This window comes from Paralichthys olivaceus, chromosome 14, assembly GCF_024713975.1.
Source record: "Paralichthys olivaceus isolate ysfri-2021 chromosome 14, ASM2471397v2, whole genome shotgun sequence".
NCBI classification, from domain to species: domain Eukaryota; kingdom Metazoa; phylum Chordata; class Actinopteri; order Pleuronectiformes; family Paralichthyidae; genus Paralichthys; species Paralichthys olivaceus.
The window spans coordinates 7,112,281-7,135,479 of record NC_091106.1 but is presented as its reverse complement, the minus strand read 5'-3'; the positions used below and the strand labels follow the sequence as shown (position 1 = coordinate 7,135,479).

Genomic DNA, 23,199 nt, shown 5'->3' with positions numbered 1-23,199 from the left:
CAGTGGTGAAACATTAGCTGTTGCATTAGCACTGACGTGGGCTGTAACAGGAGACAGATCACTTGTTTTGTGCAAACATGGGATCTATTGTTACTGTGGTGCATAGAGAAAACCAGGAAATGTTTTCTTCAGCCTCTATTTGAATAATCCTTTTGTTAATTTGCTTTATTAATTTTCCATTCAGTCTAGCAGGGGTCAGGGGCCTCCATCCCAGTCTGTATTGTATGGAAAGTGCTAAGATACCATGGACAAGTCACCATTTTGTCACATAACTATTTTACTCAATTATTTAAACAAGTCTTTTTTATTATTTACTGTTTAAATGTTTCAGTCACAATAGAGTCAAATGCTGTAAAAATAAGAGAGTTTAAATGTTACCTGTTGCTGGAACATGAGTATTACATATTCAAAATCCTGATCATGTAAGAGTCGAATGAAAACCAGTCCTCGAACCAGTTTTCACATCAGAGATAACCTATTTCATCTTTATTCAACACTTAACCAGATGTTTAATATCATATACACTAAAAAAAGTTAAATATTTTAATATTGTGCTTAAATGACTATTATTATGTTTAAATTCAAATCTCTACCTCTCACTCCTTTTTAACTTTTCAGTATCAGATCTTTACTTTTAGCCAGAGTTTAGAGCAGAGTTTAGATAATTTGTATTATTTGGCTTCTGCAGACACATTTCCAGATCACAACTGCAAATACTTGAAATAAACACAAATAAATAGCAGCACTTTAGCAAACTAAAGAGTATAATGAACAAATCATGTCTGGAGGTAAACAGAAGCTAAACATTATATTGTAATGTTATTAAAATAATAAATCTAAGTTACATTTTGCTGATTTTATAAACGTTATCATTATAACCACAGACAGAAGCCGACCATTCTCAGAGATATGAGGTGAACACACATACTGCACATTTTTAATGTTTATTATTAATGTAACATAATCAAATAATAACAACATAACAATGATAACACTCCTTAGTTTACATAATCATGGTTTATCCACAAAGACACTGAATCAAAAAGTGAACAGAGGACATGGTTACAATCGACATGAAGTCTCATGTCCTGACACTGAAGGAGCACTCACTAGTTGATATTTTTCATGTAAAAAACAATATCATAAAAAACAAAAGCAAGAAAACCGTTCACATCTCTGTGTTACTTTTCTTTGGCAACAACAGCTTTGAAACATCTTGTGGGGGAAACACAAAATGGGTCTTTGACATTTTTTTGAGGAGCACGATCCTCCTACAGTAGAAACTTTACATTTTCAGAACAAGGTCAGCATTTCGCTTTTGTTCCCTTGTCCACTCAGTCAATCCCCAGCTGTCTACAACAGGTTGATGATAAAGACGTCCCCTTTAATTCCTGGGCTGGAGCAAGATCTTCACAGTCACACATTAACAATTGCAGGCTATTGTAGAAGCGGCACAGGCACTTAAAAAGACATTGACACTGACATACAATCTGGTACACTAGTCATGCAGTGATACAACTTGGCCAACATGACCCATGAGGTAATAATTAACATACTGAAGAGCAGAATGAAGCATGGTCTATGTTGATCCAGCCAGTTTTGCAGCAGAAAGACCTCAGTTTTAAATCTTGAATACCCATGCAACAGAAATAAAAGGGAACCAACTTTAGCATCAGATCGCATATATATACAGTCTTATAGAAATATATACATCTACCAATTAGTCATCTTTTCTACAGAGTCGGTTTGTCTTTAGCTATCGAGCTTGTCCACAGCTTTTGCGGGTGAAGGCAAAGCCATCCAGTTTGCATAAACACTATCATTGGCATATCTTGTAAAGACTGGATTAGTGGCGTCATGTCTGTTGAGCGGTACCGGGCTCTTCTCAGGCCAGTTCGGGTATGACATGCCTAAAAACGAGAACATATCATTTTTCTGCACTCAGTGAAAGATGAACAGCGTGCAGACAGTAAGGCTCTCGAATCAAACTCTGCAGTGGCAGTGTGGGGAACAAGTCCTCATATGACACTCAGAGAGGAAACGTTGTGGCTTTGTGTAAAATTAAAGATCAAATGATTGACAGTTTACTGGTGTTTTTGTCATTATCGAGGCTGTAATGTTGCTCATGTTCCTGTGTTTGAACTATTATTGTTTCCTGTTGAGAAATACAGATGCACTTGAGAGTTGCGTTCAAAAGCCTTACTGTTTTGTGTGTTCAACATTGTGTCAGTCACTTTAGAATAATGGCTATTATACATTAGGAAGTCAGGAAATTTAAGACAATCTGCAATTCAAACCACAGTGAGTGATTGATTCAGAGAGGACCTGTTTCAAATGTCACACACTGTTTCTTCCAATGTCAGCAAATATCATGATGGAATGTGATGGAATGAAAAAAATGGAACTATGTACAAATGAAATGATGATGCATGAGTATGAATATGAGCTGTATAAATAAGAATAAAGGGTATATTCAATATTTACAAATGTACTATTTTTGGTCAGCATTCATGTACATTAGAAGCAGGTCCAAATAAAACAAAAAAGTAAAGACACAAAGATCTTTTTTTTACTGAGCCTCTCATTTACGATGAAATGGGAGATATGTCAGCGTTAATCAGCAGAAGGCATGCCTAGATCACAGTCACACACACTTGACTATGGAAAAAGCCAATCACAACTTGCCAAAAAAGAGAGATTGTGTCGTGTGTCCTGTTTCTAAAATCTAGTAAATGCGTGGGAGATTCTACCATAGAGCTTGTTTTCAATCCATGTGGAGGGGAGGGTTCGAGGGAGAGGGGCGTTATTACAGTCCACTAGTGGTGTGTCCTCTTCAGAGAGGGCGTCGTCGTACAGCAGGGCGTCGGCCGGTGTGGACGCCGCCAGGTCCAGGTAATCCTGTCAAGAGCAGATGACGGGGCGTGATTAGGCTGATTAGGGAGACGAGGGGACACAGCACGCTATAAAAGGCTGAGTGTGTGCTCATGTTTGAGGTCGGACACATGCACTGACTCTATGGCCCTGCAGACGTTCCTGCAGAAACGTACACCCAGTAACGTGTCCGCTGCCTCTCTGTGATAACAGTGAAGAACTTCCCTGCTGCATTGTGGTACATCTGCACTCACTTGTCCTTAAAAGCTCTATATTTAGCCTGACTCTGTGATTATGCTTGTGCAAGGCCACATTTGAGGATTGCTCCTCAAACACTAATTATGGTATCTAAAGAACTTGGGATGAGTGACAGATCATCCAGTGAAGCAGGCCCAGCATGTGTCTGTGTGTATGTGGCTCTACACAGCGAGCCAGTACGACATGTTGTCCAGCAGAAATGATATAGTGCTCATTCAGAGAGAGTGGGAAGGGAGAAACTCTAACGTCTGACTGTAAGATGCATCACTGAATGTGCCTGTAATGCACAGGAAGCAGCTGATTAATATCCTCCCCTTGCTTCTTCCTCTATGTGGAAGATTATGAATAACTTATCATAATGTATTGTGTGCGGCATCACCATACCCGACTTTTCACCATCATCTTTTCAAGCTCCTTGCTGATGTCTGAGAATGTCTGCCTCTTGTCTGGCTCTTGTTTCCAGCAGCGAAGCATGAGGTTGTACCTGCAGAGGGGAAAACGTTTCAGTGCGTGAAATAAGTGAAATTCAATCCTCCCTACTGAGTCATTTTCCACATCCACATGTGCCAAAGGCTGGGTGGTGTTAGTGCACTTGGCAAAAAAAATAAGAAGCTGCTGTGGAGTAACACAGAGAGGAGCTCACATTTCTTCTGAGCAGTTCTCGGGTCTCTCCATTCTGTAGCCGGTCTTGAGGAGGTTAAAGAGGCGTTCGGGGGCGATGCCTGGGTACGGGTTTCCTCCAAGTGTCACTATCTCCCACAGCAGCACACCAAAGGACCAGCTGGGAAGAAAACACTAAAGTATAAGAATATTTAAATCTGGAAGATGGATACTCAATTATCTCGAGTTATCTAGACTTTTATATATGAAGCTACAGTCAGGAGTCATTTAGCATAGCTTGGCAAGAAGATCCTGTAACCTTAGAACAGAGCTAGGTTCAGTGTTTCCTCCTCCTATTTAGATAAAGATTACAGTCAGCGATGGCCATGGCAATATAGAGCATATTTAATGTCTTATGACTACAGGTAGAAGGGCTGTTACCTGATTGTGAGACGTTTCAAGGGCTTTTCATTTTGACTTAGGAGCTTGTTCTTTTTCAAACTATATCTATCCACCTGATTGTTAATCTTAACAGATAGTTTTCTTCTCTGTCTCTAAACTTTCTTCAGGCTGCTCATGTGCCTGAAGTAAATCTTCCTATTTCCAGTTTTTATGCAAAGCTCTAAGCTATAGGTTAATACTTTCATATTAGTCGATAAAACAATATTTTCCAATATGTCAAACTAAATGATGTTTATACTCACACATCACTTTGCGTTGTGTAAATGTGATCAAACAAGGATTCTATTGCCATCCATTTAACAGGAATACGACCCTGGAAAAACATACAGAATAACATTGTTATTTGTCATTGAAAAGACTGTTGTGAATAAAACAAAATGTACTTTACTGCCTCTTCTTCACCTTGCTCCTCTTAACATATGAGTCCTCTTCGTACACGTCTCTGGAAAGGCCAAAGTCTGAGATCTTCATCTTCCTTCCCTCAGCTACCAGAACGTTTCGTGCTGCGAGGTCCCTGTGAACAAGCTGCCACACGAAAACACTCATTTCATCTTTATTCAACTCTCTCGTTTCAGAGCTTGAAGCCTCTCAGTAACTTCCTTTAAATTGATATTTCAGCTTCAGTCGCTTGAATTGAAACACAAACTTATTTCTATTTGACTGCTATCATAATAATACCAACACTTTCAGTGGTACATTTCCAGCAGTAAGCAAACATACTTTGCATTTTGCATCTTATTATTGTTTGTCATGTACCTTCATTTCAGCCAGGTACTGCATGCCTCTGGAGATCTGCCATGCAAACGAGATCAGGTCGCCCATGGTGAGAGCCCTGTCATCTGGGTTCTCCAGGTAGCTGGAGTTTCGGTTGGCGTCCCTGCCCATGTAGCTCGGGCCAACTTTCCGACTCTCGCGCAGGAAGTTGCGGAGTGACCCGTACTTGGCATACTCCACGATCAGATACAATGGACCTATTCAGAGAAACGCAGCACTCAAGACTCCATGTGCAACACACGCGCAGAGAGAGGACGGCAGGATGGAGGACCAAGGCCTTACCTTCCTGGCTGCATGCTCCATACATCTTTATGACGTGCGGGTGGTTGACTTGCTTCAGTAAGGTGAATTCTGACAGCAGGTCACGCAGCTCACTGTGTGAGGCGTTCTCTGTTATAGAGGAGAAGCAGGGATTGTAATGATTAAACCATTCATCCCTCCAGACATTCATTCCTCATATATCAATGCTGCTTCCAGGCTTGTCTGGTCATTGCCTGGCTCGTCTTACCTTTAAGCATTTTCACAGCCACGGTGGTGTAACCTGCTTTTCCTTTCAGCCTGAACGCTGTTGCCTTGACCACTTTTCCAAACTCTCCTTCTCCTAAAGTTTTGCCAAGCACAAGGTTTTTACGAGGAAACTCCCACTTTGGATCCTCCTGTTGAAACAACACAACATTTCTCAGATGTTCCAACTCACAATGTAAAAGGAAGAAAAGGTCTATGTGTTGAAAGAAGCAGCTCACAGGTATTTTAAAGGTGTCAGTCTCGATGGATTCCTGAGAGCCACGGCGTAAGTTGTTCGCAGGGAAGCTGATGGGATAAGCCTGAGCCGGCCGACGGAATGTCATCTCTGCAGAGGCGATGGGCGGCTTGGAAGAGTTCTTGTGATACCGGTGAATGAAGTATGAGGAGAGGAGGATGGAGACGACGAAGGAGAGCAGCAGGGAGGTGGCGATGATGGTTTTACACATGTCGTCGCATATCGCCTCTGGAGGAGAAGATTTTTCAAGAAAGCAGCTATCAATTTCTGGTTCATTCTTCAGATGACATGACACAGCACCTCCGGGAGACAATCTTTCACTTATTTCGTGTGATTAATGACGACTCACCCTCGATATCTTCCTTCTCACAGAAACATCTTTCCAAGTAGCAGTAGCAAGTTCCATATCCGGCCTTGATCCCGTTCCCCACGCCTCGTTCGTGACCTCCGATCACAGTCTCCTCTTCACAGACAAAGATGGTTTCATTTAAACATGTATATTTTATATATCTTTTACTATATGGAGGAAAATAAATGTTTCATACTTGTACAGTCTTGGGGGCATATTGATGAATCTTTGCTTTCCACTGCATCACAGAAGCTGTCAGGGCATGTCCGCAGGTCAGGGGAGCAGGTCGAGTAATTTTCAGATATCCCTGAAATATGAAAAGGGTCAGTGGGCAAACACATGATGCCAGATGACAAACAACAAGCACGTGACTGACTGACTATGTTCTGTTAGCTGAAGCTGTTTTTTAAACAATACATGACTGTGGGGACTTGTTCCTGCCATTATGTGGTTTCTGTTTCTCCAAATTAACACCACATTTTCTGTGCATCCTGTTGCAAGAGACAAGGATGTAACTGAGCGAGACACACATGCTGGATCCGGGCTTTAATTTGTTCCATTGCCACCGCTGAGGGAAACACGTTCTCATTTGGTTCTCATTAAAAGACTCCAAGGTCTCATATTGAGTAAAACATGATTCACTGATGTTAAAATTCTGTAGGATTACAAGAAAACAACTTTTATTTGAGATGATCCCTGTTAATTAAATAAAAATTACCTTTCTCTGTGCCTTGCCTCCACTGACACCTCCCCGTTTTTGCTCCCAGGCCTCGGACAGACTCACAGTCTCCTCGTCGTCTGTTCTCAGCACAGGACAGGAACTGCTGGTTCTCCTGACTGGCCTTGTTTACTATGTACAACAGAGCCAGAATCACACATTGCCACATGTTTAAAAGGCATTTGGAACATTTCTGAAAAGAATATGTCTGTGTGCCAAAGGTGGTGGTGATTTAGGAAGTGAGTTTTTCAGTGCCCAGAGAAAACTGCAACTATAACTTCAGATATTTCCTCTAAATATGAGCATGTTGTCTTCAAATGTAGATTTCAGATAACAACAGGTTAGAGTTTCCTTTTTGAAACCTTGATAAGTTAAGTGGACACTGGCTGCAGTCTTACCTTCACTATCTAGTATGATGTGGATCTGTGTGCTGGCCTCCTGCTGCGTGTGCTCCTCCTGGGCTACAACAGAGTACTGCAGGTCCTGACACTCAGGCCTGCGCAAAGCCTCCGAGTCGTTTACGTAGAGCAGCCCCCACATCTGGTCGGGAGCCTGGGTGATGCTTATGGCTGCATAGCAGGACTGCAGCTCAGCAGACACGTTCTTATCTGGAACCTCGAGCCGGTACGTGACGCTGAAGCCATCAAACTGCTGGCAGTTTTCCACACACACTCTGCCAACCTGAGAAGGAAGGAGACAAGGGAATGAAAGTTGGACATTATTATACATGGTAAGTAAGTAACCAGCAGGTGGCAGTCTCACTGTTTGAGAGTGAGTCAGCACACATATTGAGCTGTGGTTTATAAATTGTGTGCAGAACGAAAACATTTTAGTATGGAATCTTATCCTCTTTATAATTATCATTATTATTAATTATTATATTAACATTTATACCCACTGTAATGAGAGGGTAAAAGTTGTACATTTCAATGTTGTCAAATCATTTGGAGTAACTTTCATGTCTCTAATTAATCATCGGGCTAATGTTGCTCTGACCCCTACACATGTTGTTGGCCACACTACTAATAATGTTGTCCAATGTGACAATTCATACCCAGTATAACAATTCTATTAAAACTGGTTTTACGATTAGAGATGTAATGTCTTGTAAAAGGGTTTATCTTCTGTTACACCAAAATTATGATACTTGTCAATCTATCAGAAGCCTAAAACTACGTTAGTAACAGGTAAATAAATAAAAGTTGAAAAAATGTACTCATTAACTTTTAATATTTAAAGTATGAAAAGTAAAAGTATTTGCCTAATATAGCCTATTCCCTAATGTAATGGTATCCTCCATCAGTAACTGTGCCTAGTGTATATTTCGTTTAATACATGATTAATACAGACAAAGCCATACTAATGAAGATTGCTGCAGATGATGCTACTGAAAACAGCTGCATTGCCATATTAACTCATCACTTAGTGGTGACCTCTTCTGAGAACATTTCAGGTGTTTCTTTACTAGTGATGCTGCAGAAGGCGGGTCTAATGTTACCTGTCTGCTCTGATTGGATCACTTGACCAGTTCTCCTCTTGTATGTATTGATTACATTTAAATACAGTATATAAAACCATGTGAACATAATACAATGCATTGTAAAAATGGAGTACAGATAGATACAGACATTTGCTGATATATGTAGTGGAGTAAAAGTGAAAAGTACCTGAAAATAAATCTACTTGAAAATGTACATAAGTACAGTAATGAAGTACCTACTGCTGAATACTCTGCATATCTCATCCTGTGATGATCTGACAGAAATTTGTGCAGATGTTTTAGATATTTCAAAAACATTTTAATTGAATTCTGATGGGACTTTTAGTCAATATGATGAGAAGGAGTTACTGCAGCCAACATTAAGTTGTATAATGCACACATCAGCATGTGACTACTGTTAATGATCGATATGCTTTAAGACAGAAGCAGTAGGGAAGGTTATGGATGTGTGTGGTGAGCTTACCTGTGCATAAACAGAAGCTCTGCGTGTCAGTGTGAACATGTGTGTGATGTTTGCAAAGCGGATGTGCACTGGTAGGATGGTGATGTTGAAGTGCAGCAACACTGTTCCCTCCAGACCGGGGTAGGTTGTGTCATTGACCAGGTAGTCCAGCTGCACACTGCGACTCTCATTCACATACAGGTTCCTCTTCAGGACCAGCTCTAAAAACAAGAGCAAATATATATATATACATATATATACACGTTATAAATGCATCAGAAAACTACAGTGTTCATAGAAACATACATTTTAGTACTTGGGTTTACTTACGGTAGTCGTGGACGGTCTCTCGAATGCCTCCATGAGCTGCTTTCTTTTCACTGAAGGTGCCTTTTATTTCGAATGTTTTGTTTATCCATGGGTTGCTGTTGAGCAAAGTCCCGGCGTACTTACTGTGGCTGTTGTCTATGTGATAGATGGGGGTTAAATCCCTGTCAAAGACATACAAGGTTCCAAAAGAGCCACCCTAGAAAAAAAACAAGAAGGTGAGAGCTGATCAGATCAGTCCTGTATTCGTCCTCTCACTCAGTGGCGGAGCTAGGATTTTCTTTAATCAGGGGCCACAGCTTACACAGAGGGGCCAATTATATTTCCAACATCCATGTACAGTTCCTGATTCAGACCTTTCAGTCGTTCCTTGTTTACTGTTGATTCGAAGCCACACATAATTGAATATATCTTGAAAAAATGTTGTTCAATTGTGTTCCTAAAAGCTTGGTCATATTTGTTGCTAGTATCATTTTTATTCAAATAAATAAGCGACTACCGACAGAACGGGGGCTCTTCAGGGACCAATGCAATTTCAACTGCACCCTGGCCCCACCCCTAAATACACCCCTGCTCTCACCTTTGTCCGATTGAAGCTGATAACGATGTCCGTCGTGTCCGTCCCGTTCACATATGGTGCGTTATCATCCTCGTCCATGACGAACACGTCCAGGGAGGTTTCCACCTTGGTGATGACTGTGTCTGTTCGGACTGTGCAGACCAGTAGGAGTCTGTAGCACTCACTCTCCTCGCGGTCCAGTGGGGCCGTCACCACCAGCTCTGTGCTGTTCTCATTCACAGCGAACGGTGCCGGGGTTTCTGCAGAGACGAGGAAGAACAAAAAAATCATGCATGTGTCTGTGTGTCTGAAATTTAGCGTCTGGAATGGTATGGATGTGATTCAAAAGCAAACTGTGCTTTGGCTGAACAGCAACGTTGCTGCAATATCAGTAATGGAAAAAGTAATTTAGCTTAAACGCTAAACGAGATTAACAGTACCCCAAGAAGAAAAAGGTCATTCAGTCAATGAAGTGACTGAGTAATGTGTTATACAGCTAGTGCTAACACTATCCCACACCAGAACAAGTGAGACTGTAAAACCACTGAATGTGTTGAACTGAGCTTTGCTGCATTTTATGACTTAGAAATTCAACTTTCCATCTGCAATAGGAAGAATCTGTTATTTCTTCTTTAATACATCAAAAAGTCTCTCTCTTTAATGTCTCTGACCTGACTCCACGTTGTAAGAGATGGTGTAGTTGGGGCAGACGTTGAGTCTGGTGAGTCGTCGCAGTTGTCGTATGGCCCCGGGGAACCTGTTCTCCATTATGTGGGGGTTGGAGGTGTCTCTATGGGGGAAGCAGAGCTCCTTCATATCTGTGTGGGTGCACTGGGGCAACGTGGCGTTGACAAAGTCCAGCGTGATCCGAGGCGAGTTCTTGTTGATGCAGTGGGGCTTCCTGGAGAAGTTTGGTAAAACCGTGGCGTGGAGGCCCAACTTCTTCACGGACCACGAATGTTGATCTGATGAGAAGCAGAGCCAAAACAGAAGCGAGAGGCCTTTTAATCTCACACAGTGCTTTTTAGTCTACTGCACTTTTTTTCTTGCCATTATGCAATTACATTACAACCTGAACACAGAGCCAAAGCATTATTAGTATGCAAAGAGCATAAACGCCAAGAAACAAATACTCTCATGTGTAGAACACACCCGGCACTGAAATAAGATTATACAGAGCGGTCTCAGACTTTCAGACCCCACTCTGCATTACCATGACAATGCTTGTGTCCAACTCACTTGGGATGGCAAAGTCGTTCTCTTCCAGAGTTTTGTTCAAGGACAATATTCCAGTGTTGACGTCCAGGTGGAACCAGGAGCTGTAGGCTGGACGTCTGATCGAGCTCCAGCACAGGTAGAAATGTGGCCGCTCTGAGTCATTGTCCAGCATGGCGTGGACCTGGAGGATGGGCGTACCTGCCGGCTGGCCCACGTACACCGTCTCGATGTACTCATTCTGAGGGAAGTACAGGGCTGTCACTCCTGCAGAGAGAAGATATGGAGAAAACAGTTGTTGGAAAGCAGGTGAGTCAACACTCTGACTGAAAAACACAGCCTAACAACACTGTGTCATTACAGAGCAGGATACCAGCAGTTATCAGACATCTCTCCCTGGATGTTTAATTGTGACAACAGTGTGCACTGACAATGCTGCCTGGGCTGATCAGCTTTTCATCTCCCCCCTTTGCGGAAATTGAAGGTTGGTTTCAAATCACACTTATGCAGCTCTTTTAATGAATTTCTCCTACGGTCAATAATGTGGTTTCCGATTCTCCTTGCATTCACCTTGAGAAGTTTAATTACAAGGGATAACACGATATGCAGGATAAATGAATCATTACCTGCCAGAGCGGGGTGTGTATGCATGTATGTACGTGTGTGCATGTGTGTGTGAGGGGGTAATCCATAAAGAGCTATAGCAGGCTATGTTTTACTGGAAAATGGAGATGTGAGTGTTCCTCCTGTAATTATATCCCTGTTATGTTCCTCTTTGACGACAGTAGGCGACCATTTAGGGAACGCACTAATGTCATTAGCAGACAGCACAACTAGATTTTCTATTTCTGTTGGTGCAGTTGAGGCTTTGGCTCTGGTTTCAGACATTGATTTAATTTCATGGGGCTTGGATGACAGGAGGCCGAGCTGATGGATAAAATGTGGCCGTCCTTCCTGAAGGATAGAGATGGAGATACACTCTGGGAGGCTGCCGCGGCCCCTTTTTATTAAAAGTGGTCCCGGGACCAGCAGGCCACTTGTTTGTTAATCCTGCTGGGATAGCGGGAGTCACTTTCATGACTACAAACATTTTAGGGATGAGTTGCCATTTTGTAATCAGAGCCATTTGTGCTCTGACTCACACTAAAGCCCTGTACACGTTAAGTCTTCTATTGGCCCTCAGCTTATGTTTTGAGCACAGTGGGTGTATAGATCTGCAAGATAAATTTTTCTCTCACACACAAGTTCTTATGGATGGATGTTTTTGCAGGTGTTGGAATAATTACTACTGGAAATAAAATACTTTTTAAAAACAACACACATGATGATTGATTGGCAGGGCTTTAGAAAATGTGAATATAAACATGTGGCTGTGGCTCAGGAGCTGGCGTGGGTCGTCCACTAAAAAGAGGGTCGGTGGTTCAATCCCCCCGTTCTGATCCAACACTGAACCTCAAATTACCCCTGACGGCTGTGCTGGCAGTGTGTGAGTGACGTGTGATACAAGTGCTGCACATAGAAGCACTGTATGTGCGTGTGAATGAGGGAAAGGCAAAACTTCTGCAAATTCTGCAATAGCTCACTCATTTCTCGTTTCTTTTATGATAATTTGTGAGGAATTTTAGACTTTTGGAGAAGTCCAAAGATAAGTTGCATAGCACTCCAATATGTATATCATTCAAAGTTAACTTATGATGAGGAGATGAAGCTGTGGATGCCAAACTTAAATATTTTGGCCTGAGAGCACAAAAAAAGAGATGATACAAAGTTTCCTCTTGAGTTAAACAGACTGTTGGCGTCTTTTCAATGCTAAATCTAATGACTAGATTTATAACTTTGCTAGTTGCTGAATCTGGTTTTTAAATACAGTCCATGCTCTGACTCGGAGCACAGATAGAAGAGAGCGAGCAAGCATTCAATGAAAGAAGGATATGTATAATTTAATAAAATAAATATAAAAAGTGCCAGTTTGGGGGTTCATTCATACAGTTGAGGCATCGAGACGCAGTCAGTCACGTCTATGGTGATGCAGTGACATGGCTCTGAGGCGGCTCTAGCCCATGAAAAAGCAAACTGGTTCATAAAAGGTTTGCACTTTGGTGATAAGGGTTATGTGTGGAATAATCTTTGCTGCTTGTCTTTTTTAGATGTAATGATATAATACAGAGCTGTGAGTCCCTGGGAGGCAGAAAAAAAGTGTAACATGGATGGATGGCTCTGCTACAGAAGAATAACAGTACAATGCCTGTTGACTGTTATATAGACATTTCAAATGAGACCCTCAGCAACACATAGACTCTGAATGTGCTGGATGTCAACAATATTGATATATATGACTTGAAATAACACAGAATGGGTGTGAGAAAGTGTAAGAAACACAATAAATATCCTGTTTGCAATCTCAGTGAAGGCCTTAATCCCTGCACCTAAAATGACCTTTAGAGGGCGCCATTATCATACTGACACAGGCTCAAACCCTCTTTCTATGCTCAAACCTGACAGTGGAAAACTATTGCTTAATATTCATTAAGATAAATAATTAGTCAGTTTCAATTTGATAAGATGCTAAGGATCCTGGGTTCATTTGCAGTTTGAATAAGCTATATAATACAAATGTCTACAGCCTTTTACGAGATAAATAAAGAAAATTAATCTACAGAAATCTTACATATGATAAAGTCATGAATCAAACACAGGAGCTCCACAAATAAAACTCCAGCGCGTTAACCAGCGTGAGCCGCATGCATTTATGAACGCTGGCCCTGGCTCGAAGCCACGTTACGTGGACCCCATGCAACACAATTCGTTTATATCATTCAAAATTCAATTTCTTTCCAGGACTGAAGCCAACAGAAAGCAAGCAGTTTATATCAAAACTAATTAATTGAATGGATCAAGCAGGCCTCTCTTAGCAAATGGCATCTTTTGTCAGTGAAGCCATGATGATGAATTTTCAAAGCATGACTCATTACCTTTCCCCCAAACGCTGCATAAGAATGATGGAAATACATACAGTGTAATGACAATTCACCTCTTAACACCATGCACGGATAATGATTTAAAAAAAATAAAAGCTGGAGCACATGTTTCAAGTCAATGCTATGTCATGGGAACAGTGAAAAAATATGCTCCTCATTTTTTGACATATAGAGTGACATTATTGCTGTTTTTGGAGCAGCCTCGACGTGCCATAAATCAAAGTGTGTAAACATTACCATCATAAGCTGACCTTTTACAGCCTCCACACAGCTATAAAACCCACGTTAAGCAGCGTCATATAGTGTCATTTCTTCAAAAGCCAGAGTAAGTAATTTTGCAAACAAAGCCAGTGTTTGAACAGGAGGACTCTTGTAGCAATCCATGTTTACAATAGATATCATGTACTGCTGAGTGGATGTCGAAATTGGACTCATACGAGGCTGAAAAACAACAATCGGTCATCTCCATGGGTGCTCGCCCTGCTTGTCTTTGATAATTGCAGTTACCTTGAGTTTATTGTTGTCTGTGTCCTCTTTGTCTCATTTGTCTCAACAGTGGAAGGACAAAAGGACAAAATCTCATCAGACCATCTGAAACCACAACGCTCAGTCGACCACAGTGTGTCTGGGACCGGTCAGAGCTGATAGGGTGGAACGCCCTCACCGTCGTCCCAGACAAAGACAGGAACTCAATTAGCTCAATGCGTGCTTCGACTGACAGATTTACCAGCTATGAGCTCATGTGCTGGACTAACCCACACGCTTACTAATCTACCTCTGTGGAGGCCTCAGTGAAGCACGGATCTCCCCCCGTGCACCCAGACGTCCTCTCCGTGCATCCTCATCAACAACATGGCAGATCAGGAAAAGTAACCCAGGCCCATCTGCTTTATGATTCATTCCCTCACTAATCTCATTCGGGGACTGGAGCTCCTGCGGTGAGAGCTCAGCCCCATGCATGCCCTCTGATTCCCAAGGTCAACGTGCGCTACATCAGTCCCTGGTAACGACCCATTGGAAAGGCCGTGTATCTGGCAGCAGACCAATCAATAACCATACTAATCAACGGTGATGCTGATTGTTTTCCACTGATGAGACAGACAAGGAGAATGGCTGATGGCTGCGGCAATCATCTTTGCGGCACATAATATGTAGCCAGTTGTTTTAGCTGCACGGCCGCAGAAATATTACATCGACAGTGTGGGTTTCATTTCACGGCCAGCGACACAATTTGCTCCATCAGTATCCACATTTTCACAGAATCTATCATCTGTTACAAAGAAGCTGCAGCGAGCAGCAGGAATGAGCATATCAGCATGTTATATGATGGTGATATAAATACAATAAATATTATAATGACTCTGAAACCTATCATGATTTCTCTGCTTCCAGAGATGTAACAGTTATGGGAATGGTTCTCTTCAAGAATTCAATTAACTAAAAAGCTGCACATTGGGCTATAATTCCACTTATGAAAGCTATTATTGATCATAATGTTTTGAAATCTCTCCCTCTCCATTTCCTGTGCCCGCATATGCTTCAGCCATATCATGCTGCATCCACAACCTGAATTTAATGGAGTCCTAACTGTGACTCTCCGTCTCAAAAACAATGAGGTGTAATGAGGAGAGAAAGTCATTTCCTGTCATGATGACACAGCCATCAAACTTTTCATCAGAGCAATATGATATCTCATCTCAGTTTGGGGGAGGGGGCAGTCAGGCTCCAGGTAATTACTCAGTTTACTGATATGAATACCGTAACATAATAATCAATTACCCCTATAATGTAATCCAATTAGCCCTCCGAGAATACAAGAGCTGAGATCCAATGAACCATGTTCATCAGTCATCAAGGAATCTAATAGAACATCTCCTCTGGGATTAGTTACAAGTATAAATTCAGTTTAAGAATTCCTCTGGGGGGGGGGGACAGTGGCATCAAAAATGTAACATGTGGTTGATCATGGAGCGCCAGACTGAGTTTGATGCAATGGTCATTAGCTGCTTTGATAAAACCTCATCAGGATAGACAGGCACGAAGGAGCAAGGAAACAGTTTAACTGCCAGTAAAAATAAAGTCTTCAGTCCACCGCATTTCAAAAATGAAGGATTTACTGAAAATGTGCACATTTCAACATCCAAATACGTATTGATTAATAAAAAATCTGTACCACCATTAACAGATGCTTCACAGAGTAACAACATTGAGAAATGATCCAGCGAGAACTCCTTGTGTCCAAGGAAAATGTAAAAGATGCGAGCAGCTCTGAGGTACAGTGCTAAAGCTAATCTCAGCATGTTAACATGCTCACATGCTTGCAGGTTACAAACTGGACAAATTAACACGTTGATGGTTGATAAAAATCAGTGAAAGTCGGGTCATGAGGATTAATCATAGGGAATGTAAATGTCTACAAAATTTCATAAACTTGTAAAAAAAATAACACTTTTCAATTGTTAAATTGGTCGTAGCAGAGGCTCAAAGTTATCGTATTTTGGAGAAAATAACACCATATCCAAGTTAAAAACGAAATAGTTAAAATAAACAAAGCTTTTAGAAAACACATGTATTTGACTCCTACCATTCAGACCGCATGAAAACACATGTTAATAAACATGTTATTAAAACTGGGTTTATTGTAGTGAGAAATGTTCCATGACTTATTCATTGTCGCCTGCCTCCTCCAATCATGATTGATTGGAAACACTTCATGTGAGGAGAAAAAAACAGACGTATGATCCATATTCACGTAGAACAAGTGTACACATAGATGTAGTATCCATTTTTGACTGTATTGATATCCATAATTACTAATTATGTCAATTGTTGTACATTATGGGGATTTTAGCATATTGATCATACAATGTGCAGAGGGCAAAATTATCATTCGTCTGGCAACGCTGGGACTGAGTGACTTTACCATGGCTTAAAAGAAGGCATACATATGTTTACCTTATACATATCGTATATTGTGTATATATGTCTTGTGTTAGTTTAATAAATTCTGATGAGTTGAATATACAATGTGTTAAGTGTGAAACTCTCCATGCAGCGTGCACGACTATCATCATTAAATCTTTCCAATCCTGAAAATATCAATACCCAAACTAAAAACAACACTGTTGAGATGAGTGGTGACTATTTGTACAACTAGTCTCCGACTGCTTGTTCCATTGTGTGTCACCACATCAGATTTTACAGTGGATGATGGATTACATTATGGAAACAGAGGGAGGGGCGTTTGCTCATATGGCAGACAATGGAGGCCGCTGATCTTCCAGCATGAGGGGAAATAAAGCTTTCAGAGTTTCTGGCACTGGCAGGGGGAAGAACGTGGTGGAAAAATAATTTCCAACATATTTAAGGATCAAACAGATGGACACAGAGGGATGGCAGGGTGTGGCGGGCGGAGGGGAGGTGAGCAGAAACATCCTCTTTGTGATCAGAAGAAACAGCGATCATGGAAAAGAGGATTTAACTTAAAGAAAAAATATTTCTTTTAAATCTATAATGATTAGGTACCAGCAATCATTTTGCAAAAGTTTTTCAGATTAAAAATTGTATAGCTGTATAGCTGTATAGCTCACCAGCACCCTGACTCACTTCAGCTCTGCAGCATCACACAGACCATGTGGATTCAAATGAGCTTCTCCTGTGTTTTCGCTGATTGTTGTAAATAATGGGTCAAACACGGCACGCACTGCTAGGCAACTGGAAAATAACTTGTCAAGACCCATGTGAAACAAGAGGACTAAATGCCCCGAGGGCGAAATTTCAATCAATGTCTCCTTGTCCTTTCACCACAGCAAATTAGATTCTGCCCATCCATGAGAGTCAAGTGTGACCCTGAACTGACGAGAGGATCAGGCAGGGAGCTTTGACAGGTAGGAGCAGCGTCCATGAAAAGCCAGCAGGAGCTACAGTCCGGAGCCGGAGGCTGGGACTCTCTGCTGAGGCAGCAGTAAGTGAATTGGGCGGTGTCCCTTCGTTAGACTTGATATTTCATATAGCCAAGAGTTCAGTTTAGTCAAAAACCAAATGGAGTGATGCATTTTTGCCAATGTTTTGCTGATGCATGAGTTGGCAACGGGAGGAACAATAATCGAAAAGTCAAAACGTGAAACATTGTGAGGTTTAAACTGCTGCATCACTGCTCTGATCTTAAACTTGGCAGCATGATGCTGATGATCATTTGCATTTGTAGCAAACAACATGTTCACTCTTATTTCCCTGTTTAAAAAAACCCCTAAAAACTAAATTTTTCTTGGCAGATGTCTTGGTAAAATCATGGGGGGTGGGTTAGGATTTAATGATTGGAGCACAGCTAAGGCCAGGTGGTTGTGGTTTTGAATCACATGCTGTGATGTGTGTTTTTGCCAAATTCTTAAGTGATTATCCATGAAAAAAACACAAAATAATTCCTTTCCCTCTGAGACATGAACAGAGAAATCAAGTATCTTTTTCCTAGAAACAACTTTGATAAGTGCTTCTCTTCCTGAGATCCAAAGAAACCGTTGAAATAAAAGGAAATCCCAGCTGTTCACACAATTTGATATAAAGGATACACTCTCCAACAAATAACTTGTATCAAGATGTTTTCCAATTAATACTAAAGGAGACGTAGTGACAACACGAGTGAAAAATTGACAAGATTTATGGTGCAGCCATATAGGCAACACAAGATAGAGGCTTTGCTGAATCATATAATGTAATAAGGAGCTAAATCAAACAGCAGCATGTTTCAAATGAGATTTATTGGTCTGGTCCTTCTCAAAAGCAAAGGATACTGATGAAAATCATCATGATAATGCAACGAGAAGGAGAAGCAGCTGATAGAGGCTGCGAGCGGCTTCCTGTGGGATGGAGGAGAGTCATCACTGAGTGAGGATCACCTCTTGGTTAAGGTTTCAAAGGTCAGAGGGCGAGGCAGGGTCAAAGATACAGTAGCAAGGTCACGGCAGAAGATAAACCGATCAATGCTCTTATGTGAAAACATCTGCGGCTCTTTATGTGGAAGTGATGGATTACACAGAAGTGTCTGTCAAGACGCGGTTCATTTCCATAAAGGCTTTTACCAGGTTTAGAGACAGAAGCTGCTGTTCAGTGCTTGTTCTGTGGGCCCACATCAAGCTACTTAAATCATTAACAAGGTTGCATTTAAATAAATCAAATGAACCAAAGGTCATTTCAGCAAATCCCCAAAGGTCATTTCAGCAAATCCCATTCTCCAAAGGCACATCAGTCCATCTTCTTCACAAAGCCATAAGTAGGTCTTATAATAATAAGACATAACAAGACTTCAGGGCCTTGGATCTTCTCCTTTTCATTTTCCTTTGCACAACTTATAACGAACAGAACCAGTTACGTTGTGTACATACTTTGTACTTTGTACAGCACAGTGGGAGCCATGTCCCTTGCTGTGTGTTTATGTCTGTAAGAATACAGAGAGCAGTGTGAAACTGAAGTCAAAGTCCTTATATGTGTACTTGGCCATTAAAGCCGATTGTGATTTTGCATGACAACAAGAAAAAAATTCTACATCATACCATAAGTCCCAGCTTCCAGTTCACTCCAATTAAAGTCCTGAACTGCTTTACCTTTTCTACTTCGCTCTTCTCTTAAGTGCAGGGCGACGTCTCGGCCACTTTTAAAAAATGCTGATTAGTCTTATGGCGAGAGCCGATTGCCAGTTTCCTTAGTTTGATTACCTCAGCAAGAAAAACTCAAGTCATCAGTAACCTGTGAGCTGCAACAGTGCTGGGGTGAATCACACCATACACTCACAACTTTAGTTTTCTACGGCCTTAGCAACTAATGAAACTGTTCATTAAGTTAAATTACTTGTATTATGATGAAGACTCACATTTGCGACACAAAAGCATCTTTGAAGTAATTTGGTGGCTTCTGATCTTTTCAAAAACTGGAGAGTAGGATATGATTCTACTGTAACTGATGTCAACAATCTGAACATCCTCCAAAAGTGAGGCAAAAATCGTTGTCCACAAACAAATACAACACAAATCAATCTGATGTGTCATTTTGAGGCCAGTTAACGTTCATCCTGCAATCTGAACAGTGTGTGCACTTGTATAACAGGCGATATTTTCCTAAAGAAAACAAACAGCACAGTGTTTGCCCAGAGATAGGAGCAGCTGCTGCACACCTGCCTGTGGCTCGCTTCTTCTTCACCTCTCTGAACAAGTCCAGGTCCTTTTGTTCCAACAAACAGGCAGGTGATGGGCTCGGCGCTCAACGCAGGGTGTAGATTTCAGCACCCATTTAATTACCATGTCGTCCTTGACACATGAAATGGAACTAGACCAACTGTCTTCCTCTATAAATATCAGGATAAAAAGCTGTGTTGGTTGTGTGAGAGGAGCATCACGCAGTCTCTGATGTAAACCTACATCTCTCAGTCTCTTTGTGCTCAGGACGCCACTGTCTGTCACAATGAAAAATACTCAGAGAACATTACGCGCCTAACTGTGGCACCCTCCAAATTTTCATTAATCATTTTAACAACTCTGCAGGAAACTGCTCCCTTGGGCGATTACGTTTTAAGCCTGTAGTTTACTGGTATGAGCCCACTTCTACACATGAATACTGAGCTTTTTTTCAACATCTCAATTCCACTAAAAGACTGTGATGATTACTTTTAAAGTCCACATCCCTGATATTAACCTCTGCTGAGACTGGGTTCAAGTCCAAAAACAAATTCAGGAATTCCACACAATGGCCTATATTTGTCCAAGCATCACATTTGACGGACTGGCTGCACACTCCTGAGCCATGAGAGACACTTTAAATATAGACTGCATGGGAGCACAGTGTTGGTACAGTTGGGCTGTGGGATTGTGAATGGGATTATAATATTATGATATATGGCTGTATTCATTTGACTGTCTCAGTGTGCCATGCCACGCATAACAGCCAGCAGCACAATGCAAGTATTACTTTCTGCAGCGGGAAACACAGTGCTGGCATTGTGCTCATGCCATCCAAGACACTTCACTGGAAAAACACTCTAGAAGTCCAACATTTTACACATGAGCAGGTGTATTATCAGCTGTTTTCAGCAGCTCATAATCTCTCCTCTCTGTTTTTCTATGTATGTTTCAGTCAGTTTAGCAGAGCATCACAAATCTTAACTGCATCCCAAACCAAACATTTTATGGTGATAGTTTTTCTGACTGAGAGGAAGACAAGAGATGAAGAAGATGCTCAAAGGAAAAAAAAGAGAGATGAAGCTGACAGATAAAGAATTTTCCTTTTTGGAAAAATTATAAATTTTAACTTTGCTTTATTTGCAGGAATATCTGTTTCAAGAAATCTACGATGCATTTGCACAACATGCGGTGTGTTGAATATTGCTCCAACTTCATCTCCTGCTCCTCCAGCCAGAGTCTCATTATAAAACTGAAGATGAGGAGTCTTACCTTCCAGCAGCAGCAGCAGCAGCAGCACAGCGATGTTTCCACGAGAGAAACCACAACTTAGCCCCATTTTCACGAACCATAAGTAAAAGTTGCCGAGTCAAAAACAAGTTCCTTCGATAGAAAAAAAAAAACAAATAAAGGCGCGGTATAAGCCACAGTGTGTGTCCCACAGTGTGCGCGGCTCCGGTGCAGACGGATGAAGTCAGTGTGCCATGGACGCGCTGCTGTGCGCGCCGCGGCTCCAGTGGCTGCTGCTGCTGACCAGAGGAGGAGGAGGAGGAGGAGGAGGCAGCAGACATTTACAGGAAATTTAAGAGCATAACTTAACAGCAGGTCAGTCATCTCATTAACTCTCTGCAGGGTGGAAATTATTAACTCTTATCACTAAATGGCGCGTTTTAAAGGCACAGGCACTGTTTTTTAAAGGACTTCAGCCTTGATCAATTATCTGCTTTATTATAACTTTTAGTTTTAGTTTGAAATAATCAATAATTCATTTATTTACTTTGGTGAATGTCAAATTTCAAAACCAAAAATGACGTGTGAGGATTTCATGAATCTTCAAAACACAAATAGAAAAAAGCAACAACAAGGACAGAGCAAAGAGAGAAATAACAAAAGACAAAAGTCACAACATGAATACTAGATACAACTAAAAGAAAGAAGGGAAGATCAATCTATGAATAAATAATGTAATGATAACTTTTAGATCTAACTGTTTGACCTGAATGCTCTCAGTGAGCTCAGTTCAAGGGGCCTGGATCAGCATTAAGCTCTAGGAATGATTTCTTGGATGTAATACTGGGCAATTTTTATGATCTGTGAGTTGGGTAAACCAGTGAACTGTTTGATCAGATACACAGAGTTTGTAAATTTAGGGAACAGAGATCAATGTCCACCATGCAGCAGGTTGCAGGATGTGTGATCATGGATCCATGGTGACTTGACCTGAGGACAGCTGTGTTTTCCTAGCTTTGTGTATAAAAGCCAGCTCGTCAGAAGAGACACTTGTCAGATTCTTGAGCCTGCAGTGGCTTTGAGAACTCCCTATTTGGCCAAATAGTAATACTGTAACTCTGTTTGTGTTCAATATAATCTGTAATTCTGCTTTGATCAGTATTAAATACTTTGATTACAGTTATTCCATGCAGTTGTTTATTTCCTTGCCAGGGAATTAAATGCAAATTCCCACCACATAAGGATTGAAAGGGAATGCAAGAAAATCAGTACTGGAAACATAGGCAATTTGTTGGGAAAAAAAGCTACATGATGGCAGATATATAAAGGTAATTTATTCCAATTTTAAGGAACAAACTTTCTTTGATACAAAGGCGATAAATCATTATCCATGCATTTTCTTTTTCAAATAATCATGAATTTACATCTGAGTATAGTAGCACCAGTGATTTTAATATATTTATGTGATGGACTCAGATTTCAAAACAAACTGTCATGTGAGGACAGGATTTCAGGGATCCAGCAACAACGAATTGAGTTTTTGTCTTAATCCATTTCACTGCTGAACCTATAGAACAGTTCATGGTTTAATCAGACTTGTGAGTTTCGTCTCCCTGCTGACCACTGTGAGACCAGCTCTGTGACTCTGTGGGACCTTTCCTCTCTCAGGTCTGACAGTGTCACGAGGATGACGACTGTTAAAGTGTGGGATCTGTTCGCGACTAGATAGCGTGTGGAGTGATGCATTGCTGCATCCCCGGGGCAGGACACCAGTCACTCACACAGAAATCGCTCCCCAATCAATGTCTCTGCATGGAGCACAAAAACACTGGAGTAGAGGACGACAGGGCTTCTCAGCAGGAAAAAACATATTACCTGCTATTTATATCTGCAGCCCCCTTCTTTGGTTTAATTTGTCTATACTTTTCATCATAGGGCTTAAAATCCTTAGTTTTTACATTCATGATCAATATGTAATGTTGTACTGT

The 23,199-nt window shown here is 41.2% G+C and overlaps 1 protein-coding gene across 1 annotated transcript; it reads right to left on the bottom strand.

Annotated features, from left to right (window-relative positions):
- Positions 1-930: 930 nt before the first annotated feature.
- ret (ret proto-oncogene receptor tyrosine kinase) lies at positions 931-21,499 on the bottom strand. The gene is made up of 20 exons (XM_069538946.1): positions 21,254-21,499; positions 10,861-11,103; positions 10,293-10,586; positions 9,643-9,881; positions 9,066-9,261; positions 8,757-8,956; positions 7,191-7,473; positions 6,793-6,924; positions 6,271-6,381; positions 6,075-6,188; positions 5,709-5,953; positions 5,474-5,621; positions 5,248-5,355; positions 4,948-5,162; positions 4,594-4,716; positions 4,434-4,504; positions 3,773-3,910; positions 3,514-3,613; positions 2,751-2,898; positions 931-1,910 (listed from the first exon to the last, which is right to left on the bottom strand). Exons 1-20 carry the CDS (start codon positions 21,318-21,320, stop codon positions 1,753-1,755), a joined length of 3,333 nt encoding a protein of 1,110 aa, XP_069395047.1. The 5' UTR covers positions 21,321-21,499; the 3' UTR covers positions 931-1,752.
- Positions 21,500-23,199: the final 1,700 nt, after the last annotated feature.